The sequence below is a fragment of the Erythrolamprus reginae genome, chromosome 12, assembly GCF_031021105.1.
Source record: "Erythrolamprus reginae isolate rEryReg1 chromosome 12, rEryReg1.hap1, whole genome shotgun sequence".
Classification (NCBI taxonomy): domain Eukaryota; kingdom Metazoa; phylum Chordata; class Lepidosauria; order Squamata; family Dipsadidae; genus Erythrolamprus; species Erythrolamprus reginae.
In genome coordinates this window covers 6,981,544-7,007,626 of record NC_091961.1, presented here as the reverse complement: position 1 = coordinate 7,007,626, position 26,083 = coordinate 6,981,544, and the positions used below count along the sequence as shown (strand labels likewise).

Here is a 26,083-nt window from a genome sequence, read left to right as displayed (position 1 = left end):
AATATATATATTAAAAAACTTATAAATGTAACATATTTTTGCTGATAATATATATATGGTTAGGCACTGATGTATTTTTATTCATGTATGTTTTATCTTAAGGTGAAGAGAAAAAAACTTTATACCCCAAAAAAGAGAGGGGGGGAGAAAGAAGGTAGAGAAGAGAGGGAGATAGAGGGGAAAGGAGTAATATGAAATATGGGAGATAAAAGTATCAAAGGTGCAAATTTAGGATTTATGACATTTTGAAGAAATGAATAAGTATGTAATGTTTTGATATTATGGCATATGTGTGGATGCAAAGTTTGTTTAAAAAAATTGTTAAATTATATATATAAAGAATTACCACCACTTACTGGAAATCTGCAAAGGCCTCCATAAGATGTTCTGTCTTTAGCAATGGGGAAAAATCATAGATCTCTAGCACGTGGCCAAAATCTCCTTCGTTGATCTGTGCCTCGCCATAACTGGAATAATCAAATTGAATCTTCTCAATGCTTATGTCTTTTATGGTCAAATAATTTGTGATCTGAAAAAAGATAAAATTAAAAAAAATCACCTTTACATGTTCACTTCTATACAGTTAAAAATTCCTGTGGTCACGTAATCAAAATAGGTCCACTTCGTTTTAATGTCATATGTCCTGGAGGTGTCTGTAATATGGCAAATGATTTAGTTTTACTAGATAAGTGGTCAAAGCAATGGAAACCGCAGTTTAATGTTTCCAAATGTAAAATAATGCACCTGGGGAAAAGGAATCCTCAATCTGAGTATTGTATTGGCAGTTCTGTGTTAGCAAAAACTTAAGAAGAGAAGGATTTAGGGGTAGTGATTTCTGACAGTCTCCAAATGGGTGAACAGTGCAGTCAGGCGGTAGGGAAAGCAAGTAGAATGCTTGGCTGCATAACTAGAGGTATAACAAGCAGGAAGAGGGAGATTGTGATCCCGCTGTATACAGCGCTGGTGAGACCCCATTTGGAATACTGTGTTCAGTTCTGGAGACCTCACCTACAAAAAGAGATTGATAAAAATTGAACGGGTCCAAAGACAGGCTACAAAAATGGTGGAAGGTCTTAAGCATCAAACTTATCAGAAAGACTTAATGAACTCAATCTGTATAGTCTGGAGGACAGGCTATACAGATTGAGGACATTTAAATATGCTAAAGGATTAAATTAGGTTCAGGAGGGAAGTGTTTTTAATAGGAAAGTGAACCCAAGAACAAGGGGGCACAATCTGAGGTTAGTTGGGGGAAAGATCAGAAGCAACGTGATGAAATATTATTTGACTGAAAGAGTAGTAGATGTTTGGAACAAACTTCCAGCAGACGTGGTTGGTCAATCCACAGTAACTGAATTTAAACATGCCTGGGATAAACATAGATCCACCCGAAGATAAAATACAGGAAATAGTATAAGGGCAGCCTAGATGGACCATGAGGTCTTTTTCTGCCGTCAATCTCCTATGTTTCTATGTAGGGTTCAGTTGCGTCCACATCTCGAGGACTCCCTGCAAATTAAACAAAACTATGACATGAAATAAGTACAAATAATGACACCATGCGCTCCTACCTCTTGCAAGAGCTCCATCCCACAATCGTCTTCGAAGACGCTGCTCTTCCCTTCCGCTGAAGTCACTCCCGTGCTCCTATCCCCAGCGGACAGCTCGACGCCCGGCCACTGAGGCCCCTCCAGCCCTACCGACTCTTTCGTCTGGCTTTCGAACGGTAGCTTGGCTTTGCTGGGATTGGCGAGAGACGAGTGCAAGTAGGGTTCCGCTTGAGGATTCAGCCGAGACAGGATTTTGCAACCGTCCCACCTCAGTATGTCCTCCTGAAGGAGTCCAGATGGCTGGGTTTGGCCGCACTCCGACAGAAGCGCAACGGTGCAATCTTGGGGTTGGGTTTCCACCGGCAACTCACTGCCGTCCTTGGAGGACTCTACAGTTCTCGCGCCCAGTTCGGGGAGAAGTTGGCACTCCTCTCCCCCGTCGGCCCTTAGACATGTCCTGCGGTCATTTTCAAAGAGGGGTAAGTCCTGGCTAGATTTCAACAGAATGGAGTTTGGCGCATCTATCTCCCGGTTTCCAGGAAGGGATGGGAATGCATCACTTCCTAGCGGAATGGAATCCTGTCCGCTTTTATTCACATCCTCCAGGACGAATGGCTTTGCGCTCAATTTTGGGACATCGGGAGCTTCCATATTCTGGCCTTCAGGCAAAGTTGAATGTCCACTTAGTTTTGAAAGAGCGTCAACAAAGGTCTCCATCAGTTCTTCCGTAAGGCCTGAGGTTTCACCACTTTCTGGGACAAAAATATTTCTGCCATCTTGATGTTGGGGATCTATTTCGGATAGGTTTGGATTACTTTTGGATACCGATGTGGCCACCTTCGCGTTCTCTTGCTTTTCCAGGCAAGATGCCCCTGGTATGTCCATCCAAAGAGAGGCATCTTGGAAGCCTAGAGCATCTCTGCCACTTTGATTAGCGGACTCCGTATCTGAATGTCTTTGCTTGGGTGGCGGTTGGGACTTGGTGTTTTCATAGTCCATCTTGCTGAATAACCTGCGCCCGTCTGGAATCCTTTCGCTGCCAGAAGCAGCCCCCGCCTCCTTGTTGCTGCTCAAACAATGCAACCCACTCTCGAATGTCTCCATGGAACTACCTTGTCCCATGTCCTCCAGCTTCTTCCGCATCGCCCTGGGGACGTAGAGAGCTCTGTCTGGCTTTTTGGGGGGCGGCCTTCTAGCCCGGCCATTTCCTCTTCGGGCCTGGGAACTGTTGGCCAAGGCTTCCATCTGCCGTGGGCCTCCTCTGGATCGGTTCCCTCTGCTTCTGGCATGGGGAGGGTGGTTGAAGTGAGAAGCTTCAACAGGACCATTGGGGCAATCGGGCTCATCCGGCAACCTGAATCCAAGAGAAGACCATTAGCATTTAAGAGGCGTACATAAGAAAACGTAGCTTCTGCTCCGGCAATCTCACACTACTCACAAGAGCCTACAAAACTTTTGCCAGACCCATCCTTGAATACAGTTCATCTGTCTGGAACCCATACCACATCTCGGACATCAACACCCTTGAAAACGTCCAAAGATATTTCACCAGAAGAGCCCTTCACTCCTCCACTCGAAACAGAATACCCTACGAAAATAGACTAACAATCCTGGGTCTAGAAAGCTTAGAATTACGACGCCTAAAACACAATTTAAGTATTGCCCACAAGATCATATGCTGCAACGTCCTGCCTGTCAATGACTACTTCAGCTTCAACCGCAACAACACAAGAACACGCAACAGATTCAAACTTAATATTAATCGCTCCAAACTTGACTGTAAAAAATATGACTTTAGCAATCGAGTTGTCAAAGCTTGGAACTCCTTACCGGACTCTATAGTATTATCCCCTAACCCCCAACATTTCTCCCTTAGACTATCCACGATTGACCTCTCCAGGTTCCTAAGAGGTCAGTAAGGGGTGTGCATAAGTGCACCAGTGTGCCTTTCGTCCCCTGTCCAATTGTCTCTCCTTTATCTCCTATATCTTTTCTTCCTTTCATATATCTTCTCCTCTATTTTTATGTCTTTTCTTCTATCCTTTTCTTTATATATATTACTACATGTCTATTCTCTTCAATATGTATTGTGTATGGGACAAATAAATAAATAAATAAAATAAAAATAATTAAAAAAAAAATAGAACTGCTGGCAGTGGGCAGAGGGAGGGAGGGAGGGAGGGAGGGAGGAAGGAAGGACAATAGCATTTAGACTTATATACCGCTTCATAGTTCTTTTACAGCCCTCTCTAAGCGGTTTACAAAATCAGCATATTTGCCCCCAACAATCTGGGTCCTCATTTTTCCCACCTCGGAAGGATGGAAGGCTGAGTCCACCTTGAGCTGGTGATGAGATTTGAACTGCTGAACTACAGCTATCAGTTAGCTCAGTGGTTCTCAACCTCGCTAATGTCGCAACCACCTAATACAGTTCCTCATGTTCTGGTGACCCCCAACCATAAGTCGAGCACCTATTTCCCCAACAGAGCTTGAAGCTGATTGGCAGGAAGGTCAAAGGGACACCCCCACTGTAAACACCTGATTGGTTGGATGATAAAAATATGTTCCAAGGCGCCAGAATAGAAGCTTTAGTTCCTAACACCACGGGAAATTTGTCTTTTCCCAGGGTCTTAGACGACCCCTGTGAAATGGTCATTCGACCCCCAAAGGGGTCCCAAACCCCAAGTTAGCTGAAGTAGCTTGCAGTGCTGCACTGTAACCACTGCGCCACCCCGGCTCAAGATTTCTGATTTAAGAATCCGAAAACGCCAAAGAAATAGGCAAGTCAATGTTTAGAACTCCAAGACCAAATGCATCTAATTACAGCTACCCAAAGCAAAACACAAAACCAAGATGAAAGAATCCAGTTGTATCTGGAGTCTACGGAGAGGGGCGGCATACAAATCTAAATATTATTATTATTTATTAGATTTGTATGCCGCCCCTCTCCGAAGACTCGGGGCGGCTCATAACAGCAATAGAAACAATGCAACAGTGAAACAAATCTAATATTAAAATAAAACATAACTAAAACCCCAGCAATTTAAAACCATACAAAACATACATACCAAACATAAGATATAAATGCCTGGGGGAGGATGTCTCAGTTCCTCCATGCCTGGCGATAAAGGTGGGTCTTAAGTAACTTGCGAAAGACAAGGAGGGTGGGGGCCGTTCTAATCTCCGGGGGGAGTTGATTCCAGAGGGCCGGGGCCGCCACAGAGAAGGCTCTTCCCCCGGGGCCCGCCAAATGACATTGTTTGGTCGACGGGACCTGGAGAAGGCCAACTCTGTGGGACCTTATCGGCCGCTGGGATTCGTGCAGCAGAAGACGGTTCCAGAGGTATTCTGGTCCAATAATTAATAATAATAATAATAATTTATTAGATTTGTATGCCGCCCCTCTCCGAAGACTCGGGGCGGCTCACAACAAGCGATAAAACAATATTGTACAGGCACAAATCTAATATTAAGAAAAAACTAAAAAACCCTATCAATTAAAAACCAAACAGCACATACATACCAAACATAAATTATAATAAGCTTGGGGGAAAGGTGTCTCAAATCCCCCATGCCTGGCGGTATAGATGGGTCTTAAGTAGTTTACGGAAGACGAGGAGGGTGGGAGCAGTGCCATGTAGGGTTTTAAAGGTCATTGTGACCGGAAACTGATCGGCAGCTTATTATTATTATTATTATTATTATTATTATTATTATTATTATTATTAATAATGATAATGATGATAATGATGATAATAATAATAATGTGCTACTTCTATAGTGGCGACCTGGATCACAATCCTTCCAGAGTCTCATAGAAAAATGGCCAGTTGCTGCAGATTATTGCTTTTTTTTTCTCAGTATAATTTCTATTGCGTATGTGAAAGTAGAATAGGCCTTGGCTTGTCTCAAAGCAAGCAAAAGTGAGAGAAAGGATGATCCGTTATGAAATACAGTACTCCTCTTGGGCATGGGGTTGGATGAGAAGACCTCCAAGGTCCCTTCTAGCCCCATTACTCTATGATTCTATAGAAGGTCTAACACAAAATGGCTTCCGCGTTGCCTCATTTGGTGAAATTTAAGAATTCCTCCCTTGTGAAAAAAAACTTTAACATTTTGAGTGCAAAAAACAGAACAGTTTGCTCCAAAACATTAAATTCAGCGGAATGAAATGTTTCCGGTCCTCTTCTTGAAAGGTCTTGCTTGAAAAATGTAAATTAAGTTCATTTTGACAGTTATAAGCTCTTGAGCACAATCTTAATCCCTTCAACTTTCCAACTCTTCCTACCTGAGTACAAGATAAACATACTCCAGCCAAAAAGTGTTGAGTCTGAAGTGTGTTTATCTTGTACTGAGCTAGGAAGTATTGGAAGTTAATGTCCTCTTTTCTTTCTTTTTCTCTTCCCCCTTGAATTTCATGCCCCCTTTTAATTTTGTGAGTGTGTATTTGTTTGTTTGTTTGTATGTATATGTGTGTAGAGATGGGCTGCATCTGGTACAGGTGGGATGTGCACGCGTATGCAGGTACCTGTACAAGATTTTGTTTCTGCGCATGCACCCAAAGTGAAATCTTGCGCGGTTTCAGCAATTTTCGGCGTTTTTTCGCTTCTGTGCAAGCCGGAAGCAAAAATATCGGCAAAAACTGCCAAAATCGTGCGAGATTTCACTTCAGGCACATGCGCAGGAGCGAAATCTTGCGGCAGGGGCGTGCACCGGCACGGCAGGGGGGTAATAATAATAATAATAATAACAACAATAATAATTTAAAAAATAATAATAATAATAAAATAATATTAGATTTGCATGCTGCCCCTCTCCGAGGACAGTACACGCCTAGACTGGCCCTGGGAAGCACCGAGGAGGCGTAACAGTGGGGCCGGTGACCACGATCCTTCACTCTATCTATCTATCTATCTATCTATCTATCTATCTATCTATCTATCTATCTATCTATCTATCTATCTATCATTATTATTATTATTATTAATTAGATTTGTATGCCGCCCCTCTCCGCAGGCTCGGGGTGGCCCAGAGCAGTGATAAAACAGCATACAATGGCAAATCTAATATTAAGTCTAAAATAACAATTTTACATTAAAAGCCTATCTATCTATCTATCTATCTATCTATCTATCTATCTATCTATCTATCTATCTATCTATCTCTATCCATCCATCCATCCATCTATCCATCCACCCACCCACCCACCTACCTACCTACCTACCTACCTACCTACCTACCTATTTACCTATCTATATTAATACTCCGATGAAGTCAATAGGGATTGACAAAAGCTCATTAATTTTTAGTAGTTTTAAATACATTTTAAACGTTCCAGATTGTAATGGCTATTGCCCCTTCATTTATATGTATGTATGTACATATATAAAAATTATATTTAAATAGAAAAAAACTTAATCTCTTATTCATTTAATTTAATGTTTATTTTTAACTTGCTTTTAAAGTTAAATCTTAATCTCCTGTTCACTTAATGTAATTCATTTAATTTATTTTTAATTTAATGTTTTTAAAATTAAACCTGAATCTCTGATTCGTTGAGTTGAATACATTTACTTTAAAAAAATAATAATTGCATTTTACTTATGTATGTAAACCTCTTATTCAGTTCCGAGCGCCGAAAGCCAGCCCTTAAAAACCCACCTGACTGCCGCATGGCAGACCACCGTCCTCCTCCTCCATCCTTCTCCAACAGAAAAGCTGCTCAGGAGCTCAACGTCATCAACGGTTCGGTGGATCAAGTATCTCAGGCGACTAGAGAGAGGAGGAAACAGGAGGACTCTGCGAGGAAGGAAAACACAGAATGAAACCAGTTGCTCTCAAGGTAAGGCGGTGGCTCAGCAGGTTAAGATGCTAGAAAGCCAGCATCCCACGAGACCAGGTGAGTTCCCATGCTCGCTCTAGCTCAGTGATGGCTGTCCCAACTGCCCGTAATTACAGGGTAATTAGTCCAAACAGACACACACCACACAATAGAAGGAAAACAAAAGGTCTTTATCAACAGAAAAGCAGAAAAAACTCCCTTTCTTTTTGATTCACATGTCTGGATATGCTAGCAGACACACCCTTTCCCTTCCTCCCATTCATGCGCACAGGCCTTTCTCGGTGTAAGATTTTTTATTTTTCTCCACCATAAAGTAAAACAATATGTAGTTATTAACACAACAATCATGCTTAAAATCAATCATATACAAACTTTTCTTTTCTCATTGCTCCTTCAATGGAGGCTCTTATCTCTCCCCGTGTAAAATTTTCTGTTAATTTTATACAATATTAGCAATTATTAAAAATCTAAATTAAATTTTTCCCTCACCGTCTTACTACAAAAGGTTACAATAATAATAATAATAATAATAATAATAATAATAATATAATAATAAAAACTCTATCTAAATTGTAATCGTATATCATATAGCTAATTAAACACTCTCTCTATATATATGTATCTTTAATAAAAGAAACTACCGTATTCATAATATATCACCTACATCGTAAAATAAAGTTCTATATGTTTAAAATCTAAACAATGAGTAAATTTTGTGTTATATCATTACAGTGATCCCTCGATTATCGCGAGGGTTCCGTTCCAAGACCCCTCGCGATAATCGATTTTTCGCGATGTAGGGTTGCGGAAGTAAAAACACCATCTGTGCATGCGCACCCTTTTTTCATGGCCGCGCATGCGCAGATGGTGGAGTTTGCGTGGGCGGCGGGGAAGACCCAGGGAAGGTTCCTTCGGCCGCCTAGCAGCTGATCTGCTCGGCAGCGCAGCAGCAGCGAGCAGACGAAGATCGGGGTTTCCCCGCCGCCCACGCAAAGGGGAAACCCCGATCTTCGTCTGCTCGCTGCTGCTGCGCTGCCGAGCAGATCAGCTGCTGGGCGGCCGAAGGAACCTTCCCTGGGTCTTCCTCGCTGATGCCCCCGCTCGCCGCCCGCCAGCAAGAGGGGGAGAGATAGAGAAAGAGAGAGAAGGAAAGAAAGAGATGAGAGAGGGAGGAAGAGAGTGTGAGAGAGGAAGAAGCAAGATAGAGAAAGAGAGAGAGAAAGAAAGAAGAGAAAGGAAGGAAGAGAGTGACATCTTCGGGTGGGAAAAATCGCGATATAGCATTTCGCGAAGAACGAGATCGCGAAAATCGAGGGATCACTGTATATAGTGCTACCACCATTTCTCATCTTTGCCATCTGGCTTGCAAAGCTTAAATCAAATTCTCTTTATTTCAATTTTTCCAAAATTAACCAATTACTAATACATACATATCTCTTAATTTTCTATCCAATCATAAAACTTCCCCCAAATTTTATAATAATCCGAGTCTTATTTATCCTTAAGTTTCAAAGACAATCTATTCATCTCTGCACAATCCATATTTTTTCTCAAAACTTCTCTTTCCGTTGATATCCTATTCAATTTCCAACATGGTGCATATATATCGTGCACAGGCCTTTCTGAAGCCTGGTAGGTGAGAAAAATATGGCCAAAAGGGCAAACCAGAAGTGCATTTTTCCAAACTGCTGGTTTGATGGTTTGTTATTTGGAGCAAATAGCGATGAAAACAAACTGGCAAAGACTTAGGGCTGGAAAAAAAATTCTTGGGACCGAGTAGCAATAAAAAAAAGATTGCTAGCATCTTGTTAGGGATGGGGAGAAAAAGCTTTTATAAAGCTACATTCGGCGCATTAGACGCACCCAAATTTTCAGCCTCTTTTGGAGGGGAAAAATACGCATCTTATACTCCGTATGTAAAAAGCATGCGAATCAGAAGCAGAACCCAAGTTTAGAAGGAGAGGGACATTTCATGCATCTCAAATCTCTTAAGGAAAAGCAGAGCTAAACTTCGTGGACTTTTACAGCTGAATCCCTTTTTAAGTGAGCTCCTGGCTTTTCCACCAGGACAGACTCTGCAGCCCCCCCAGGCAGACTTAACACTCACATTGGGTTGGGGCAGGGGTAAGCAAAGTTGGCTCTTCTATGACATGTGGACTTCAACTCCCAGAATTCCTGAGCTAGCATGATTGGCTCAGGAATTCTGGCAGTTGAAGTCCACAAGTCACACAAGAGCCAACTTTGCCTACCCCTGGGTTGGGGCAATGAGAGAGAAGTTTCTTACTTTTCCAGCTGGTTCTGTAGCAGGAAGTGGTCCAGTTCCTCCATGATTTTGTCGACAAAATCATTCTCCATAGGAGAAAGGAACACGCCGTCCAAACAACGCAGCGCCAGCGTGACAGTGGGGTGGTAGCCTGTTAAGAGAGCAGCAAAATTGGGCAGATAATTAGACCAGGCCAAAAACCGTCTGCTCTATTCACAAAAAGTCATCTTGTGCTCCTGCTTTTCTTAAAAATATGCCTATAGAACAGGTGTCTCCTACCTTGGTAACTTTAAGCCTGGAGGACTTCAGCTCCCAGAATTCCCCAGCCATCTTATTTTGGGGGAAACACATTATTTATTTGTGAGAATTTAAAGGATTCTATGTATCTCCATTTATTTATTTCTTTGTTTGTTTGTTTGTTTGTTTCACACACACACTCAAAACAAAATACAGAATGTTATTTTCCCTTGGTTGTTTTTTTAAACACTGCAGGATACAAACAGGTGCAAAGTTATTGTGGCTATTTTAAAGGCATCTGGTTTGGTTTGGTTTGGAAATGGGCTTATTTTATTTTGAAACCAAACGGAACTTTGGTCCCCTTGAGTAATATTCTACTGACCCAAATCCTCTTCTGGCCCCTTGATGCCGACCTAAGACAAAGGGGCAGCCTGGGGCTGAAGGAGGGGGGCGTTTGTGGAGAGAATGGAGGGGGCGGGGGTGGACAATGCCAGGGCGCATCTGCCACCAGCTTGCACCCGCTCTCTCCAGAGGGCGCATAAGACCAACCAGCCTCTTCCAGCGGACCTCCGTTTAAGCTGCCAATTGATGCCAGGGGTCGGGGGGGGGGGAAGAGGCTGGCATGCATCTCTCCCCCCTCCCCCGCGATAGGGACCCCCCCTCTTCCCCCGCCACCTGCCGGCCTCTGCCCACTTGCGCCCCCCATCCCCGGCCATTGCGCGCAACAGCCTCTCCAAAATCCGTGCGCCCTGCGGGGAGAGCGCGCCGTTTAGCCGGCAAGCCAGGACGGCCCCGCGCTCGAACCAACGGATCCAAGCCAATGCGGGACTCCTTCTTCGTCCCCCGCCTAAAGCCGAGCCAGGCCAGCCGGGGATTCGGAGGGGAGAGCCGGGGGAGGGGCTGCGCTCAGGGGATCCCCACCACCACCACCCAGTCTACCCGGAGGGGGGACCCCGCACCTACCGCCAGGCCCGGCCAGCGCAGTCCGTCCCGCTTTCCCGGCAAGCGGCTGGCCTCGGCTCCTCCCCGCCAACCCGCCCGCGCTCAGCCTCGGTCCACGTGAGCGCCGCCGGCTCGGATTGGGCGCAGCGCCCGGTGGCAGCCGCGCCTCCGCTCCGGCGAAGGGGGAGGCAGAAAAACGTCGCTTTTGCCTCCGATGCTGCGAAAGGACGCGTCCCGATACGGTGAGTCCTCTACGCCAGTGTTTCCCAACCTTGGCAACTTGAAGATACAATATCTGGACTTCAACTCCCAGAATTCCCCAGCCAGCGAATGCTAGGAGTTCTGGGAGTTGAAGTCCAGATACTGTATCTTCAAGTTGCCAAGGTTGGGAAACACTGATTTACAGTATAGGATAGTAGTAGTTTCTATAAACATAAAAAAATAATGACAAAAGAGGATCGTTGCCCTAGCTCAGTTCCAAAATGCATGTGTGTGCTGGCCAGCTGATTTTTGGCTCCCACAGAGGCTCTGAGAGGGCGAAATAGGAGACTACTGGGCCCAGCAGAAGTAGGGAAGCAGGCCATTTCTGGCATCCAGAAGGCCTCCAGGGGATGGGGGAAACTCTTTTTGCTCTTCCCAGGCCTTGAATTATGTGTGTGGACACTTGCACATATGTAATAATGTGTGTGCATGCTGTTTTGGCACCCGAGGAAAAAAAGGTTTGCCATCACTGGTCTAAGGTTAACGTTTTTGGGGTTTGGGGAAGAAACCACCGAGTCAGGTAGTGCATTCCAAGCATTGATCACTATTGCTGAAGTCGTGTTTTCTGCAGTCAAGTTTGGAGCGGTTTGCATTTAGTTTACATTATGTGCTCTTGTATTTGCTGCGGTTGAAGGTGAAGTAGCCATTAACAGGAAGGACTTATATATTGTATAGGTCTTAAGTGCTATTGTTAGCCATTGCCCCCAACAATCTGGGTCCTCGTTTTACCGACCTTACAAAGATGGAAAACTGAGTCAATTGCAAAACAATAAGACCTATATAAGCTTCATGGTTTTACAGCCTGCTCTAAGGGATTTATAGTCAGCCTCAATCTGGGTCCTCATTTTACTGACCTCAGAAGGATGGAAGGCTGAGTCAATCTTGAGCTGGTCAAGCTCAAACTTCTGGCCGTGAGCTGAATTACCCTGCAATATTGCTTTTAGATGGATGGATGGATGGATGGATGGATGGATAGATAAGGCAGGTAGGTAGGTAGGTAGGCAGATAGATAGATAGATAGATAGATAGATAGATAGATAGATAGATAGATAGATAGAAGGTAGGCAGGTAGGTAGGTATCTATAGATAGATAGATAGATAGATAGATAGATAGATAGATAGATAGATAGATAGATAGATAGATAGATATAAGGTAGGCAGGTAGGTAGGTACATAGATAGGTAGATAGATAGATAGATAGATAGATAGATAGATAGATAGATAGATAGATAAAGGTAGGCAGGTAGGTAGGTAGGTAGATAGATAAGATAGATAGATAGATAGATAGATAGATAGATAGATAGATAGATAGATAGATAGATAGAAACATAGAAACATAGAAACATAGAAACATAGAAGACTGACGGCAGAAAAAGACCTCTTGGTCCATCTAGTCTGCCCTTTTACTATTTCCTGTATTTTATCTTAGGATGGATATATGTTTATCCCAGGCATGTTTAAATTCAGTTACTGTGGATTTCCCAACCACGTCTGCTGGAAGTTTGTTCCAAGGATCTACTACTCTTTCAGTAAAATAATATTTTCTCATGTTGCCTTTGATCTTTCCCCCAACTAACTTCAGATTGTGTCCCCTTGTTCTTGTGTTCACTTTCCTGTTAAAAACACTTCCCTCCTGAACCCTATTTAACCCTTTAACATATTTAAATGATAGATAGATAGATAGATAGATAGATAGATAGATAGATAGATAGATAGATAGATAGATAGATAGATAGATAGATAGATAAGGTAGGCAGGCAGGCAGGCAGGCAGGCAGATAGATAGATAGATAGATAGATAGATAGATAGATAGATAGATAGATAGATAAGGTAGGCAGGCAGGTAGATAGATTAGATTAGATAGATAGATAGATAGATAGATAGATAGATAGATAGATAGATAGATAATTATGATTTGTTAAAGCGGAAATGATATACTGGTATAATGAAAGAAATAAAAGGAATGAAGCGAATGGGAAATACTTTAAAAAAAATTTAAAACACAACCCTTCCTCCTATGTATACTGATATTGTTATAATTAGATTAAGATTGGGTATGAATGGTTATCTTTTTTCCCCTTCCTGGGATATAAAGAGAAGTAAATTTCGAAATTTCTTTTTTTAAGGCAGCTTCGATAAAATGAGGGTCTTAACAAAAAAGTAAAAATGAGTTTAAGAATATAAGAAATGGATTGTAGCACGACGGCACAGTTCTGGGTAGATAAACAGCAAATAGCCACAAGCAATTGAGATAACTTTGAGAAATTGAGATAGCACTTTGAATTCAGATCAGGACGAAGAAGAATATCTGAAATTTGAAAAGGAGGTAGCACAGTATGAATGATATGTACCAGAATAAATTGGATAAATAATTAGGAAATTTGGATTAAGAATTTGGCATTTGTTCTTATATTGTATTGTATTTTCAATTTGAGGTATGTGAATTTGAATCTCTGTAAGGTATGGAAAAACAATAAATATACCCCCCCACCCCCCACCCCAAAAAAAATTCCGCTACCTATCAGAACCTACTGGATTTCACTCCTGGAGTGGGCGAAGGGAAGGAGAGCGCTCACCCGAGGCCTGTGCTCCTGTAGAGGGGCTCTGAAAGCAGGCTGAAGACCGAGGAAATACCCCACTGGTTGTAGATAGTCTTAGGGCCAATGGTCACCCACCCTGCATCAGTCAGGTAGGGATAGTATAATCTACAGCACCCAGCTCTTTCTCACTTTTGAGCATTCAACCCTGAGTAGCAATCACCTCTTTAAGAGAAAACTTACTCGATCTTCAGTTGGTGAGGGGTCATCCCTTAAGCTGTTCTGATGTTTCTAGTTACTGATCTCTCAGAATTGTTTGCTGGTTCTAGAAGCCCCATTGTCTCTCTTAAAGGGCCATTGCTGCATTCTCACGAAGCCAGCAACAGAGTTCAATTGAACCACACTTAAAGAGCAGAAGTAACCTCAGAAAATATTATTTGACTGAAAAGAGTAGTAGATGCTTGGAACAAACTTCCAGCAGACGTGGTTGGTAAATCCACAGACACTGAATTTAAACATGCCTGGGATAAACATAGATCCACCCTAAGATAAAATACAGGAAATAGTATAAGGGCAGACTAGATGGACCACGTGGTCTTCTTCTGCCATCAACTTTCTATGTTTCTGTATTTCTATAATTGTAGATTAGGGGGTCCCCAACCTTGGCAACTTTATAAGACTTTTGGACCTCAACTCCCAGAATTCTCCAGCCAGCTATGGTCGACACCCCCGCTGTAGATTATTCTATCCACTTTTCCTGAATTATTTACTAACTGCATCATTGGATATTTTTGATCTGCTAAATCAGAAGTGTCAAACTCAATCTAGCCCATGGGGCCACCCTGACAGTGAGAACAATTAATTAATGGCTTGCCTCCAGGGGTTTGTTTGTTTGTTTATTATTTGTTTGTTTGTTTGTCTGTCTTACTTATATGCTGCCCAACTCCCAAAGCACTCTTGTTTGAGCAAGGGGTTGAAAGACCTCCAGGGTCCTTTTCAATCTGATTATTCTATGTTCTATTACGTGTTATCCTGATTATTGCAACCAACCTATTGCAACAAGCATAGTTCCCTATAAGCTGAGCAGTGAGCAATTGCTCACTTAAAAATCATCATCAACTCAGAGTTTTTCAAACCTGCCCAGAAGCCGAGAGGGAAAGAGTGAGAGGGAAGGAGAGAGAGAGGAAGAGAGAGAAACAGATAGAAAAAAGAGAGGAAGGAAAAGAGAAAGAAAAAGAATGGGAGTAAGGAAGAGAGAAAGAAAATCAAAATCTAGTTTGAAACTAGCTCAACTATTTAAGTGGCATTTTGATATTGATAGAGTTGCCCTATTATGAGATCACTGTTATAGACACACAGTACAGTATTTTATTTTGAAATTCTCTGAGGCAAAACAGGTTTTTTGTTTGTTTGTTTGTTTGTTTGTTTATTCATTTATTTATTCATTTATTTATTTATTTATTTATTTATTTATTATTTATTTATTTATTATTTTTGTGCCGCCCAGTCCCGAAGGGACTGCCGCTCAGACACTATACTTTTCCGCCCACCCCCCAAAAAAATTAGAGGGAACACTGGCAACAAGTAACTGAACTCAACCAATACAGTGGTACCTCTACCTAAGAACGCCTCTACTTACAAACTTTTCTAGATAAGAACCGGGTGTTCAAGATTTTTTTTTGCATCTTCTCAAGAACTATTTTCCACTTACAAAGCTGAGCCTCCGAACCTGTAACCAGAAAAGGGAGGGAGAAGCCTCTGTGGGGCCTCTCTAGGAATCTCCTGGGAGGAAACAGGGCTGGAAAAGGCGGGGAGAAGCCTCGGTGGGGCCTCTCTAGGAATCTCCTGGGAGGAAATAGGGCCTCCCCCCTCCCTGTGGTTTCCCCAGTCGCATGCATTATTTGCTTTTACATTGATCCCTATGGGAAAAATTGCTGCTTCTTATAAACCTTTCTACTTAAGAACCTCGTCACGGAACAAATTAAGTTCTGTAGAGGTTCCACTGTACTTATAAAGTGATTTGGGTGTTTAGAAGTCACTTTCCCACTTGGGTAACTTATAGGTACATTGGATAACACTACACGTAAGTCCCAACCCAGCACAATTTCTTGAGACAGAGGACTGGAAAAACACGAACGATGCCGTCTGGCCCTGGAAATCAAGTAGCTCTCCAAAAAACCCACGTGTTTCTCTCTCACTAATTTTCTGCTGTTTTCCAACATTTGAGATGATTCTCATCAAGGAAGAAAGGAACTTTGCTTATGCGAAGGATCTGTTAACTAAAGAAGCCAAGCCAAGTCCATCTAGAAGACGCTGAAGGTCTTGACCGCTTGAAGGAAAGACTCTTGTGCAATCACGAGATTGGCTTTCCCAATTTGTATGCTAATTTTTTGGCAATCAGCGCCAATCCAGGCAGAGGAGTCAGGGCACTTAACCTGCGGAGGGCAAGGCGCCTCCTGCAATGAAGCTCAGAGAGGGAGACACGGCAGCAACCGGGTGGCATATAAAAGACTCAGCTATGTCACCTGTTTGCTTGATTACCTCTGAAAAGGCCAGAGGAAAGCTGGGATAAATGCAGGGGTGGGCAGCAGGCAGGACGGGGTGGAACATAGTTCCACCGGCAGAAATGAAGATGCGTGCACAGTTCCAGCTGATTGGCGGCTGTCACCTCCTGGATTACTAGTCTCGGTTCAGCTCTCCTTTTCCCCCCTGCTGCTGCTCTTGCTGCGTCTGTGCTCCTTGCTTTTTTCCTCTTTCCTCCTTCCTGGCCTCGGACGAGCTTCCCTCTCTCCTGCCCGGCTCCCCTCCAGCCTCACACAGCCACCTCCCACCTGAGGTGCAAGCAGAAGGCGTGGGTGGAAGCGGCGCTGGCAGCATTTATGCTTGTGGCAGCACCCGTTCGCCTAGCTACCCATCCTGAGGCGGGGGGGCGACCCAGGAAGGAGAGCGCGGGAAACGCGAAGCAAATTGTCACCCCAGCGAGCGACACTGGTAAGGTTGTAAGTCGAGGACTTCACAGTTCACCTGAACAATGATGATTGTTCAAGCCACTCCCACCTGTTCACATGGCCGGCAAGCACTCTTACCCAGTCACATGACCATTAAGCCACACCCATGCGCAGAAGCAAAAAACAAAACACCGAAACCTCGTGCGTGCAACCCTATATAAGGCCCTGTCACTGCGTCCCATTTTTGAGAAAAATGGGCCCGTTTTTCACAAAAATAAGGTGCCCAGAGGGATTGGGAAGTCTGCAGAGCGCTCCTAGGGGACTGGGGAGGGAAGGCAAAAATGCCTCAATTTTTGCAAAAATACAGAGGGAAATGGCCCATTTTTCGCAAAAACGGGGGTGTTTTTTGGCCTTCTAGTTACCCCATCCAGCATGACTGGAGGAGGAATTCTGGGAGTTGAAGTCCATTAGTGTTAAAGCTGTCAAGTTTCAGGACCCCTGGGTAAGGGATTAGGGGTGCAAACATGGCAAGTATAAGACTTGTGCTCTTCAACTCCCATTCCTGAGCTAGTAAGGCTGGAGGAGGAATTCTGGGAGTTGAAGTCCGCAAGTCTTAAAGATGTCACGTTTGAAGTTTGTAAGCAGTGTACATGGTTGTAAAAAAGTGCACATGATTGCAAAAAGTATGCTGCTACACTGGTATTTGATTAATAATATATTACTGCATCATTTGGTTCAGAATATTTTTTTCCTTGTTTTCCTCTTTTAAAATCTGATGCATCTTTTACTCCGATGCATCTTATACTCCAAAAAAATACAGTAATCGTGGCGACGATGCTTGATAGGTTGATGAGAATCCTTGGTTTAAGTTTGGTTTAAGTTTCCGTTTTAGTTTGATCTTTAACAGCAAAGTTCCAGAGTTTCTTTTTCACTTCCCCAAATGCTGGGCCCCACACTCCACTTTCTGGGCAGGGAGAAGGTGTCCATTAAATAATCACCTTTACAATTCCTCTCTCTGGTCAAGTGGCATGAGTCATAGCCTGACCTTTGTGTCTCTAAGAGCATCGGGTCCAGCGTCTTCAGTAGCAGCAGCCTTGGACTCTCCAGTCCGTTCCCTGGTAACTGGGGATGTTGGGAAAATGTCAAACTGGGTTAATTAACACATTCCACCCCCAACGTTACCCAAAAGTCTGAACTGAAAAGAGCTCTGTGGACAGCTCAAAGCTACTACAACCCCCCCCCCCCAGTTCTTTTCCCAGGTGAAAAATTGTTTGAGTACCTTCCCTCCAGTTTTGAATTTAGAAGCAATTTTATTTCTTACTCAGGAGAACTACTTTCAGGAAGTAGCTTAGGAAATGTTCACACGTGTGCCCTATCAGCCATGGTTAATACAGTCTTCCGGTGGCGCAGAGTGCAGTAGTGCAGGCTACTTCCGATAACTGCCAGGTGCCTGCTATATGGCCGTTCAAATCTCACTAGGTTCAAGGTTGACTCAAGCCTTCCAGCCTTCTGAGGTGGGTAAAAAGAGGACCCAGATTGTTGGGGGCAATAGGCTTACTCGGTAAATTGCTTAGAGAATGATGCCAGACTAATGATGTCAGACTAATCTCATTGATTTCTTTGACTATGTCACAAAGGTGTTGGATGAAGGTGGTGCCGTGGATATTGCCTACCTGGACTTCAGCAAAGCCTTTGATACGGTTCCACATAAAGAGCTGATACATAAATTAGTGAAGATTGGACTTAATCCCTGGATAGTTCAATGGATTTGCAGCTGGCTGAAGCGTAGACATCAGAGAGTTATTGCTAACGGCGAGTATTCTGAGCAAAGTCAGGTTACAAGCGGTGTGCCACAAGGGTCTGTTCTGGGTCCTATTCTTTTTAATATGTTTATGAGTGACATAGGGGAAGGTTTGGTAGGGAAGGTTTGCCTATTTTCCGATGACTCTAAAGTGTGCAATAGGGTTGATATTCCTGGAGGCGTCTGTAATATGGTAAATGATTTAGCTTTACTAGATAAATGGTCAAAGCAATGGAATCTGCAGTTTAATGTTTCCAAATGTAAAATAATGCACTTGGGAAAAAGGAATCCTCAATCTGAGTATTGTATTGGCAGTTCTGTGTTAGCAAATACTTCAGAAGAAAAGGATTTAGGGGTAGTGATTTCTGACAGTCTCAAAATGGGTGAACAGTGCAGTCAGGTGGTAGGGAAAGCAAGTAGGATGCTTGGCTGCATAGCTAGAGGTATAACAAGCAGGAAGAGGGAGATTATGATCCCGCTATATAGAATGCTGGTGAGACCACACTTGGAATACTGTATTCAGTTCTGGAGACCTCACCTACAAAAAGATATTGACAAAATTGAACGGGTCCAAAGACGGGCTACAAGAATGGTGGAAGGTCTTAAGCATAAAACGTATCAGGAAAGACTTCATGAACTCAATCTGTATAGTCTGGAGGACAGAAGGAAAAGGGGGGACATGATCGAAACATTTAAATATATTAAAGGGTTAAATAAGGTGCAGGAGGGAAGTGTTTTTAATAGGAAAGTGAACACAAGAACAAGGGGACACAATCTGAAGTTAGTTGGGGGAAAGATCAAAAGCAACATGAGAAAATATTATTTTACTGAAAGAGTAGTAGATCCTTGGAACAAACTTCCAGCAGACGTGGTAGATAAATCCACAGTAACTGAATTTAAACATGCCTGGGATAAACACATATCCCTCCTAAGATAAAATACAGAAAATAGTATAAGGGCAGACTAGATGGACCAGGAGGTCTTTTTCTGCTGTCAGACTTCTATGTTTCTATGTTTCTATGATGCTGTGGCACAGATGATCCACTGGAACTTGTGCCGGAACTACCATTTATCAGTGGCAAAGAATTGGTGGGATCATAAGCCCGAAAAAGTGGTCGAAAATGAGCAAGCAAAACTACTATGGGACTTCCGACTTCAGATTGACCGAATTCTGAATCATAACACACCAGACATCCTGATTGTGGAGAAAAAGAAAGTATGGATCATCGACATCGCAATCCCAGGACACAACAGAATTGAAGAAAAGCAGCTAGAGAAATTAGTGAAATATGAAGATCTAAAAATCGAGCTGCAATGACTCTGGCATAAGCCCGTGAAAGTGGTCCCAGTGGTACTTGGCATGCTGGGCGCAGTGCCAAAGGATCTCAGAGGACATTTGAAAACCATCGGAATGGACAAAATCTCCATCTGTCAATTGCAAAAGGCCGCTTTACTGAGATCGGCAAACATAATTCGCCGCTACATCACGCAGTCCTAGGTGCTTGGGAAGCGCCCAACTGGTGATGAAATACGAAATCCAGCATAGTGATCTCGTTTGCTGTGTTGTATTGAAATAATAATAATAATAATAATAATAATAATAATAATAATAATAACAACAAGAAGAAGAAGAAGAAGAAGGTGTTCGACTTGTGATATTGTGATACAAAATCGAGCATATCAATCTCGTTTGTTGCGTATTACTTTTTTTTGTGAAAATAATAATAATAATAATAATAATAACAACTATGATGACATAATCATCATCATTATCATCTCTTTTTTCATTAAACTTGAAACTCAGTCAACTGAACATATAAAAATGTATATAAATGTGTATAATTGACTAGCACTGATGGTTCATACGGGTTGCTGCCAGCATCCTAGGTATTGACCAAGTATCTCCTTAAAATGGATGACGATGATAATGATACCAGTGACAAGTAAAAGTGAATTGTATCCTAGAGAGGTGTGTGAAAAATATTAGTGTGTCCCCATGTGTACCCCAGTTTTCATTGCAATCTGGTTGCCCCAAAAAGTGTTTCGGTTTGGCACAGAAACTTTGAGCTATGGATAATCAAGTTTATTCTTTAATGGCCATTCTGGAGCCACGGTGCAGTTTCCAAATTAAATCTCTCCCTGCTCGAGTAAATTAATTGTGCTGCCATCGTAGCTGTCACGGACCCTTCTTCCCTCCGCAACTAATTTCCATTTCAATCAGGGATTTAATCGGTTTGTCTCAGACACGATCACCTTGCGGTGCATAGCTTCACCTTACGTGAAGAGTGTCTACGGGGATTCGGACATACAGGTGGCCAAGGGGTCTTTCTGCACTTAAGAATTTATGAAATGGGAACTGACACAAGGGAACCTAACAGGCATCACCTGATAACAATGCTAATTCATCTTTAGAGAAGATAAACAAGGCAGTTTCCAAAGGAACAATCCTAATCCAAGTTCAAATTTAAAAGGTCAAGACTGACAGCCAAAAGATCTAATATTTAAAATAATACATAGTAGGATGCATGAGCGTGTTTACACCACACAAAGACATCCATATTTTATAAACACACGGATGCTCATGTATTTTCTAAAGCATAGACACATATACATAGACACATATGGTACATACCCTTATTGTATGCACCATGTGTGTGTTTGTTTTAGAAAATATGTGAAAATCTGTGTATTTGTACAATATGCATATTAATAATAATAATAATTATTATTATTTCTTTATTATTGTTGTTGTTCTTGTCATTATTATTGTTGTTGTTTATTTATTTATTTATTTATTTATTTAGATTTGTATGCCGCCCCTCTCCGCAGACTCGGGGCGGCTCACAGCACAACACAACAGTTTGTAACAAATCCAAATATAATTTAAAACATTTAAAAGAACCCCATTTTGTTAACAAGCATACACTCAAACATCCCATACATAAAATGTGCATGCCCGGGGGAGGTGTTTCAGTTCCCCCATGCCTGACGACAGAGGTGAGTTTTAAGAAGTTTACGGAAGGCAGGGAGAGTAGGGGCAGTTCTAATCTCCGGGGGGAGTTGGTTCCAGAGGGTCGGGGCCGCCACAGAGAAGGCTCTTCCCCAGGGGCCCGCCAACCGACATTGTTTAGTTGACGGGACCCGGAGAAGGCCCACTCTGTGGGACCTAATTGGTCGCTGGGATTCGTGCGGTAGAAGTTGTTGTTGTTATTATTATTATTATTATTATTATTATTATTAGATTTAAAATGGGGTGTGCGGGCATGCTAGCGTGTGTTAATGTGACCACCCCCTTTCCCTCCCTCTCACATGCCCACATACCCCCGCGCTGCCCCCCATAAATGCGTGCAGGCCTTTCTGAAGCCCTGGAGGCAAAGGACATTTTGTCACTCCCATTCTGCAGTAATTGTCCAGTTCTGATTATTTTTGCCGAAGAAGAAAGTGGGAAGTGATCTTTTTGGTTTTGCAAAAGTAAAGTGTCAAGAAAACGAAGGTCTGTCTATTTCACCTCGAGCATAGGAATCTGACTCTTGAAATACTTTGCCCTGTTCAAAACGGTAGCACAATTTTCTCTTTGATGTCACAATGACTGTGGAAAACAGTCGGCTTTCCTCCTTTCCGTTTCTTTCCTCTTGCGACTCTAAATTTAGCAGACAGGATGAGAATACATAAAGAGGAAACAATTAAAAGTCGCAGATAGGAAAAGCGAAGTTAAAAGGCATTGTTATTGAAATAAGGTACAGAGGTGTTATTAATAGCCAAACCAAATCAAATGTTCAATCAAAGAACATTAAATTCAGGGCTGAACTAGACATGTGTTACACTGATAAAGTCACATGCTCTGGTTTCTACAACCAAACTTTGAAGAAATTACACTTAGTGCCATAAAACCATGCCTTTCCTTTCTGTTCCTTTCCTTTCCTGATTTTCCAAACCAACAAAGAGATTCCTAAGATCAATTTTATGATATTTTTAAAATTTGCTTTTCCATATCTAATAATATCTACATGAAACCGCTGGGTGAGATCATCCAAGGGCATGGGGTGAGGTATCATCAATATGCGGATGATACCCAGTTGTACATCTCCACCCCATGTCCAGTCAGCGAAGCAGTGGAAGTGATGTGCCGGTGCCTGGAGGCTGTTGGGGACTGGATGGGTGTCAACAAACTCAAACTCAATCCAGACAAGACGGATTGGCTGTGGGTGTTGCCTCCCAAGGACAATTCCATCTGTCCATCCATTACTCTGGGGGGGAAACTACTGACCCCCTCAGAGAGGGTGCGCAACTTGGGCGTCCTCCTCGACCCACAGCTGACATTGGAACATCATCTTTCGGCTGTGGCGAGGAGGGCGTTTGCCCAGGTTCGCCTGGTGCACCAGTTGCGGCCCTATTTGGACAGGGAGTCATTACTCACAGTCACTCATGCCCTTATCACCTCGAGGTTCGATTACTGCAATGCTTTCTACATGGGGCTACCTTTGAAAAGTGTTCGGAAACTTCAGATCGTGCAGAACGCAGCCGCGAGAGCCATCGTGGGGCTTCCCAGATTCGCCCACGTTTCTACAACACTCCGTGGCCTGCATTGGCTGCCGATCAGTTTCCGGTCACAATTCAAAGTGTTGGTCATGACCTTTAAAGCCCTACATGGCATTGGACCAGAATACCTCCGGAACCGCCTACTACCGCACGAATCCCAGCGGCCAATAAGGTCCCACAGAGTCGGCCTTCTCCGGGTCCCGTCGACTAAACAATGTCGTCTGGCGGGCCCCAGGGGAAGAGCCTTCTCTGTGGCGGCCCCGGCCCTCTGGAATCAACTCCCCCCCGGAGATTAGAACTGCTCCCACCCTCCTTGTCTTCCGTAAACTACTTAAGACCCATCTATACCGCCAGGCATGGGGGATTTGAGACACCTTTCCCCCAGGCTTATTATAATTTATGTTTGGTATGTATGTGTTGTTTGGTTTTTTAAATTGATAGGGTTTTTAGTTTTTTCTTAATATTAGATTTGTGCCTGTACAATATTGTTTTATCGCTTGTTGTGAGCCGCCCCGAGTCTTCGGAGAGGGGCGGCATACAAATCTAATAAATTATTATTATTATTATTATTATTATTATTATTATTATTATTATTATTATTATATTGGTGGTAAAGCAGTAAACTGCTTATCTCCTTTTGTCTCTTCCCATTTAATGAATTAAGGTTTTTGGGACTCTTTTACAAGTACTTTCCCCATTCATCTTATGGTCACTCTTACAGAACTAATCTTTGAGAAAAGCATTGTTGAAATGAACAAAATGTGTCTGTTTCCCCTTTGCTTGAGACTTATTCAATAATATTTTTAAAGTTCCAGTTTTAAAATGGAAATCTGGTCCTCTTAGATACAGATTAACAGAGTTGGGACCTTGTAGGTCATCTAGTCCAACCCCCTGCTCAAGCAGGAGACCTTACAGTCCAATCTCCTTTTGAAAGTTCCAAGTGATGAAGCTCCCACAACTTCTAAAGGCAAACTGTTCCATTGGTTGATTGTTCGCACCGTCAGAAAGTTCCTTTTTATTTCTAGGTTGAATCTCCCCTTGGTCAGTTTCCATCCATTATTCCTTATCTGTCCTTCAGGTGCTTTGGAGAACAGCTTGACTTCCTCCTCTCTGTGGCAGCCTCTCAAATATTGGACCATTGCTATCATGTCTCCCCTGAGCTTTCTCTTCCTTAGACTATCCATACCTAGTTCTTGCAACCGCTCTTCGTATGTTTTAGTTTCCAGTCCCGATTGCTCTCTTCTGCACCTTTTTAGAGCCTAAATATCTTTTTTATAATATGGTGACCAAAACTGGATGCAATATACTTCAGGTGCAGTCTAATTAAGCCTTTATAGAGTTATATTAGTATCTCACTTGACCTAGATTGTATCCCTCTGTTAATGCATTTAGGATTGCATTGCCTTTTTTTTGCTGCAGCTGTACATTGCTGGCTCATGTTTAACTGGTTGTCCACTAGGGCTTCAAAAACCCTGTTATAGTCACTGCTATTAAGCCTGGTTTCACCCAGTCTATATGTGTACTTTTGGGGGTTTTTCACCTAATGTAAGACTTTACTTATCTGCATCATATGCTGGCATAATGCCACATCTCAAAATAGCCTGGATTTGAGAAAGCAATTAATAATAATAATAAATTAATAATTTATTAGATTTGTATGCTGACCCTCTCCGAGGACTCGGGGCAGCTCACAACAACATAAACAGTGTACAAATCCAATCTTAAAATGCAATTTAAAACCCTTATAATAAAATAATCACACAACCAATCAAACCATACACCAGCCTTCACAATTGGGGTGCATGTTAGTTTCCCCATGCCTGGCGACAAAGATGAGTTTTTAGTAACTTACAAAAGGCGAGGAGAGTGGGGGCAGTCCTAATCTCTGGGGGGAGTTGGTTCCAGAGGGCCGGGGTCGCCACAGAGAAAGAAGGCTATCCCCCTGGGTCCCGCCAGACGACATTGTTTAGTCGACAGGACCCGGAGAAGGCCAACTCTGTGGGACCTAATCGGCCGCTGGGATTCGTGCAGCAGAAGGCGGTCTCGGAGGTATTATTATAATTATTAGGATTTCTAATGTTGATGCTTGTGCTTCTACTAGCAATGCCTTCCTGTTTTAGACAAGAGCCTGGTGATACATGTTTAATTTGCTTTCAAATGTGTTTTGGAATTGATTAGACTAAATTCATGGAAACGCACTCTGTCGGTATATGTGGAGACAAATATTAATTTCCTTTCCAAAGATCAGGAAGTTTAGTTGAGGTATGGCTGTGACTCAAAATCCAAAATCTGAGTCCAGCCCTTTCTGGAACCTACGAAGCAACTCTTGATAATGCATGACATTTAATGGCAGGTTTTTAAAAAGAGTTTTTTATGGTATGAAAACTGTGTACAGTATCATAACTACCCATTTTACCTGAAGAACAATTACTAAAACATGGTTTTTTTTTCAGTTATATTTTCCTGGTTCTCAAGAGTCAAAAAATGAAGGACTAAATAAGAATTAGAAAGCAGGAGGCAACCATCCACAGAAAGTTTATACAACTCTTGTCTGAAGGAGAAGCAACAAACAAAAACATCTTTATTCAATTCCGTCTTTCCTACACATTCATCACGACTCTCTTAAGATTAACATAGTGTGTGTTCTTCATCTAACAATACATCTTTTCTCCTAGCTGGTGCTCTCTAGATAATTAGTTTACTGCTTTATTTCAATTTTATTTTATTTTATTTTTGCCTGCAGCAATCAAGACACATGACAAAGTTGCAACATTATTTGGCCATATTAATTATCACATATCACACATCAGCTATATGATGTTCTTCCAGCCACACGCATGGGACAGTAACCGGTTCTTTTAATCCCACTATAAAAATAAAGGAGTTGGAGGTGAGGTTTGGATACAAAATAGTCCAACCTTCTGTGTATGTCTCATGCGCACAGATTTAATATACCCTGCACAAAAAAATAAAGGGAACACTCAAAGAACACGTCCTAGATCTGAATTTATTTTTATTTTATTTTTTATTTATTTTGTCCAATGCACAATACATATTGAAGAGAATAGGCATGAAGTATTATATATAAAGAGAAGATTTAAAAATAGAGGAGAAGATATATGAAGGAAGAAAAGATATATGATATACGAGATAGGGAGAGACA

General features: G+C 42.4%; 1 protein-coding gene across 1 annotated transcript in view; it reads right to left on the bottom strand.

The window, feature by feature from the left end:
• Window positions 1-26,083, bottom strand: part of R3HCC1 (R3H domain and coiled-coil containing 1) — a 35,604-nt gene that overhangs the window by 7,124 nt on the left and 2,397 nt on the right. Inside the window, exons 2-6 of the mRNA XM_070765621.1 lie at window positions 10,856-11,113; window positions 9,677-9,806; window positions 7,212-7,349; window positions 1,572-2,904; window positions 357-529 (exon numbers count right to left, since the gene is read on the bottom strand). Coding sequence (XP_070621722.1) covers window positions 357-529; window positions 1,572-2,904; window positions 7,212-7,349; window positions 9,677-9,806; window positions 10,856-11,113 — 2,032 coding nt within the window. The remainder of the gene's footprint in view (window positions 1-356; window positions 530-1,571; window positions 2,905-7,211; window positions 7,350-9,676; window positions 9,807-10,855; window positions 11,114-26,083) is intronic.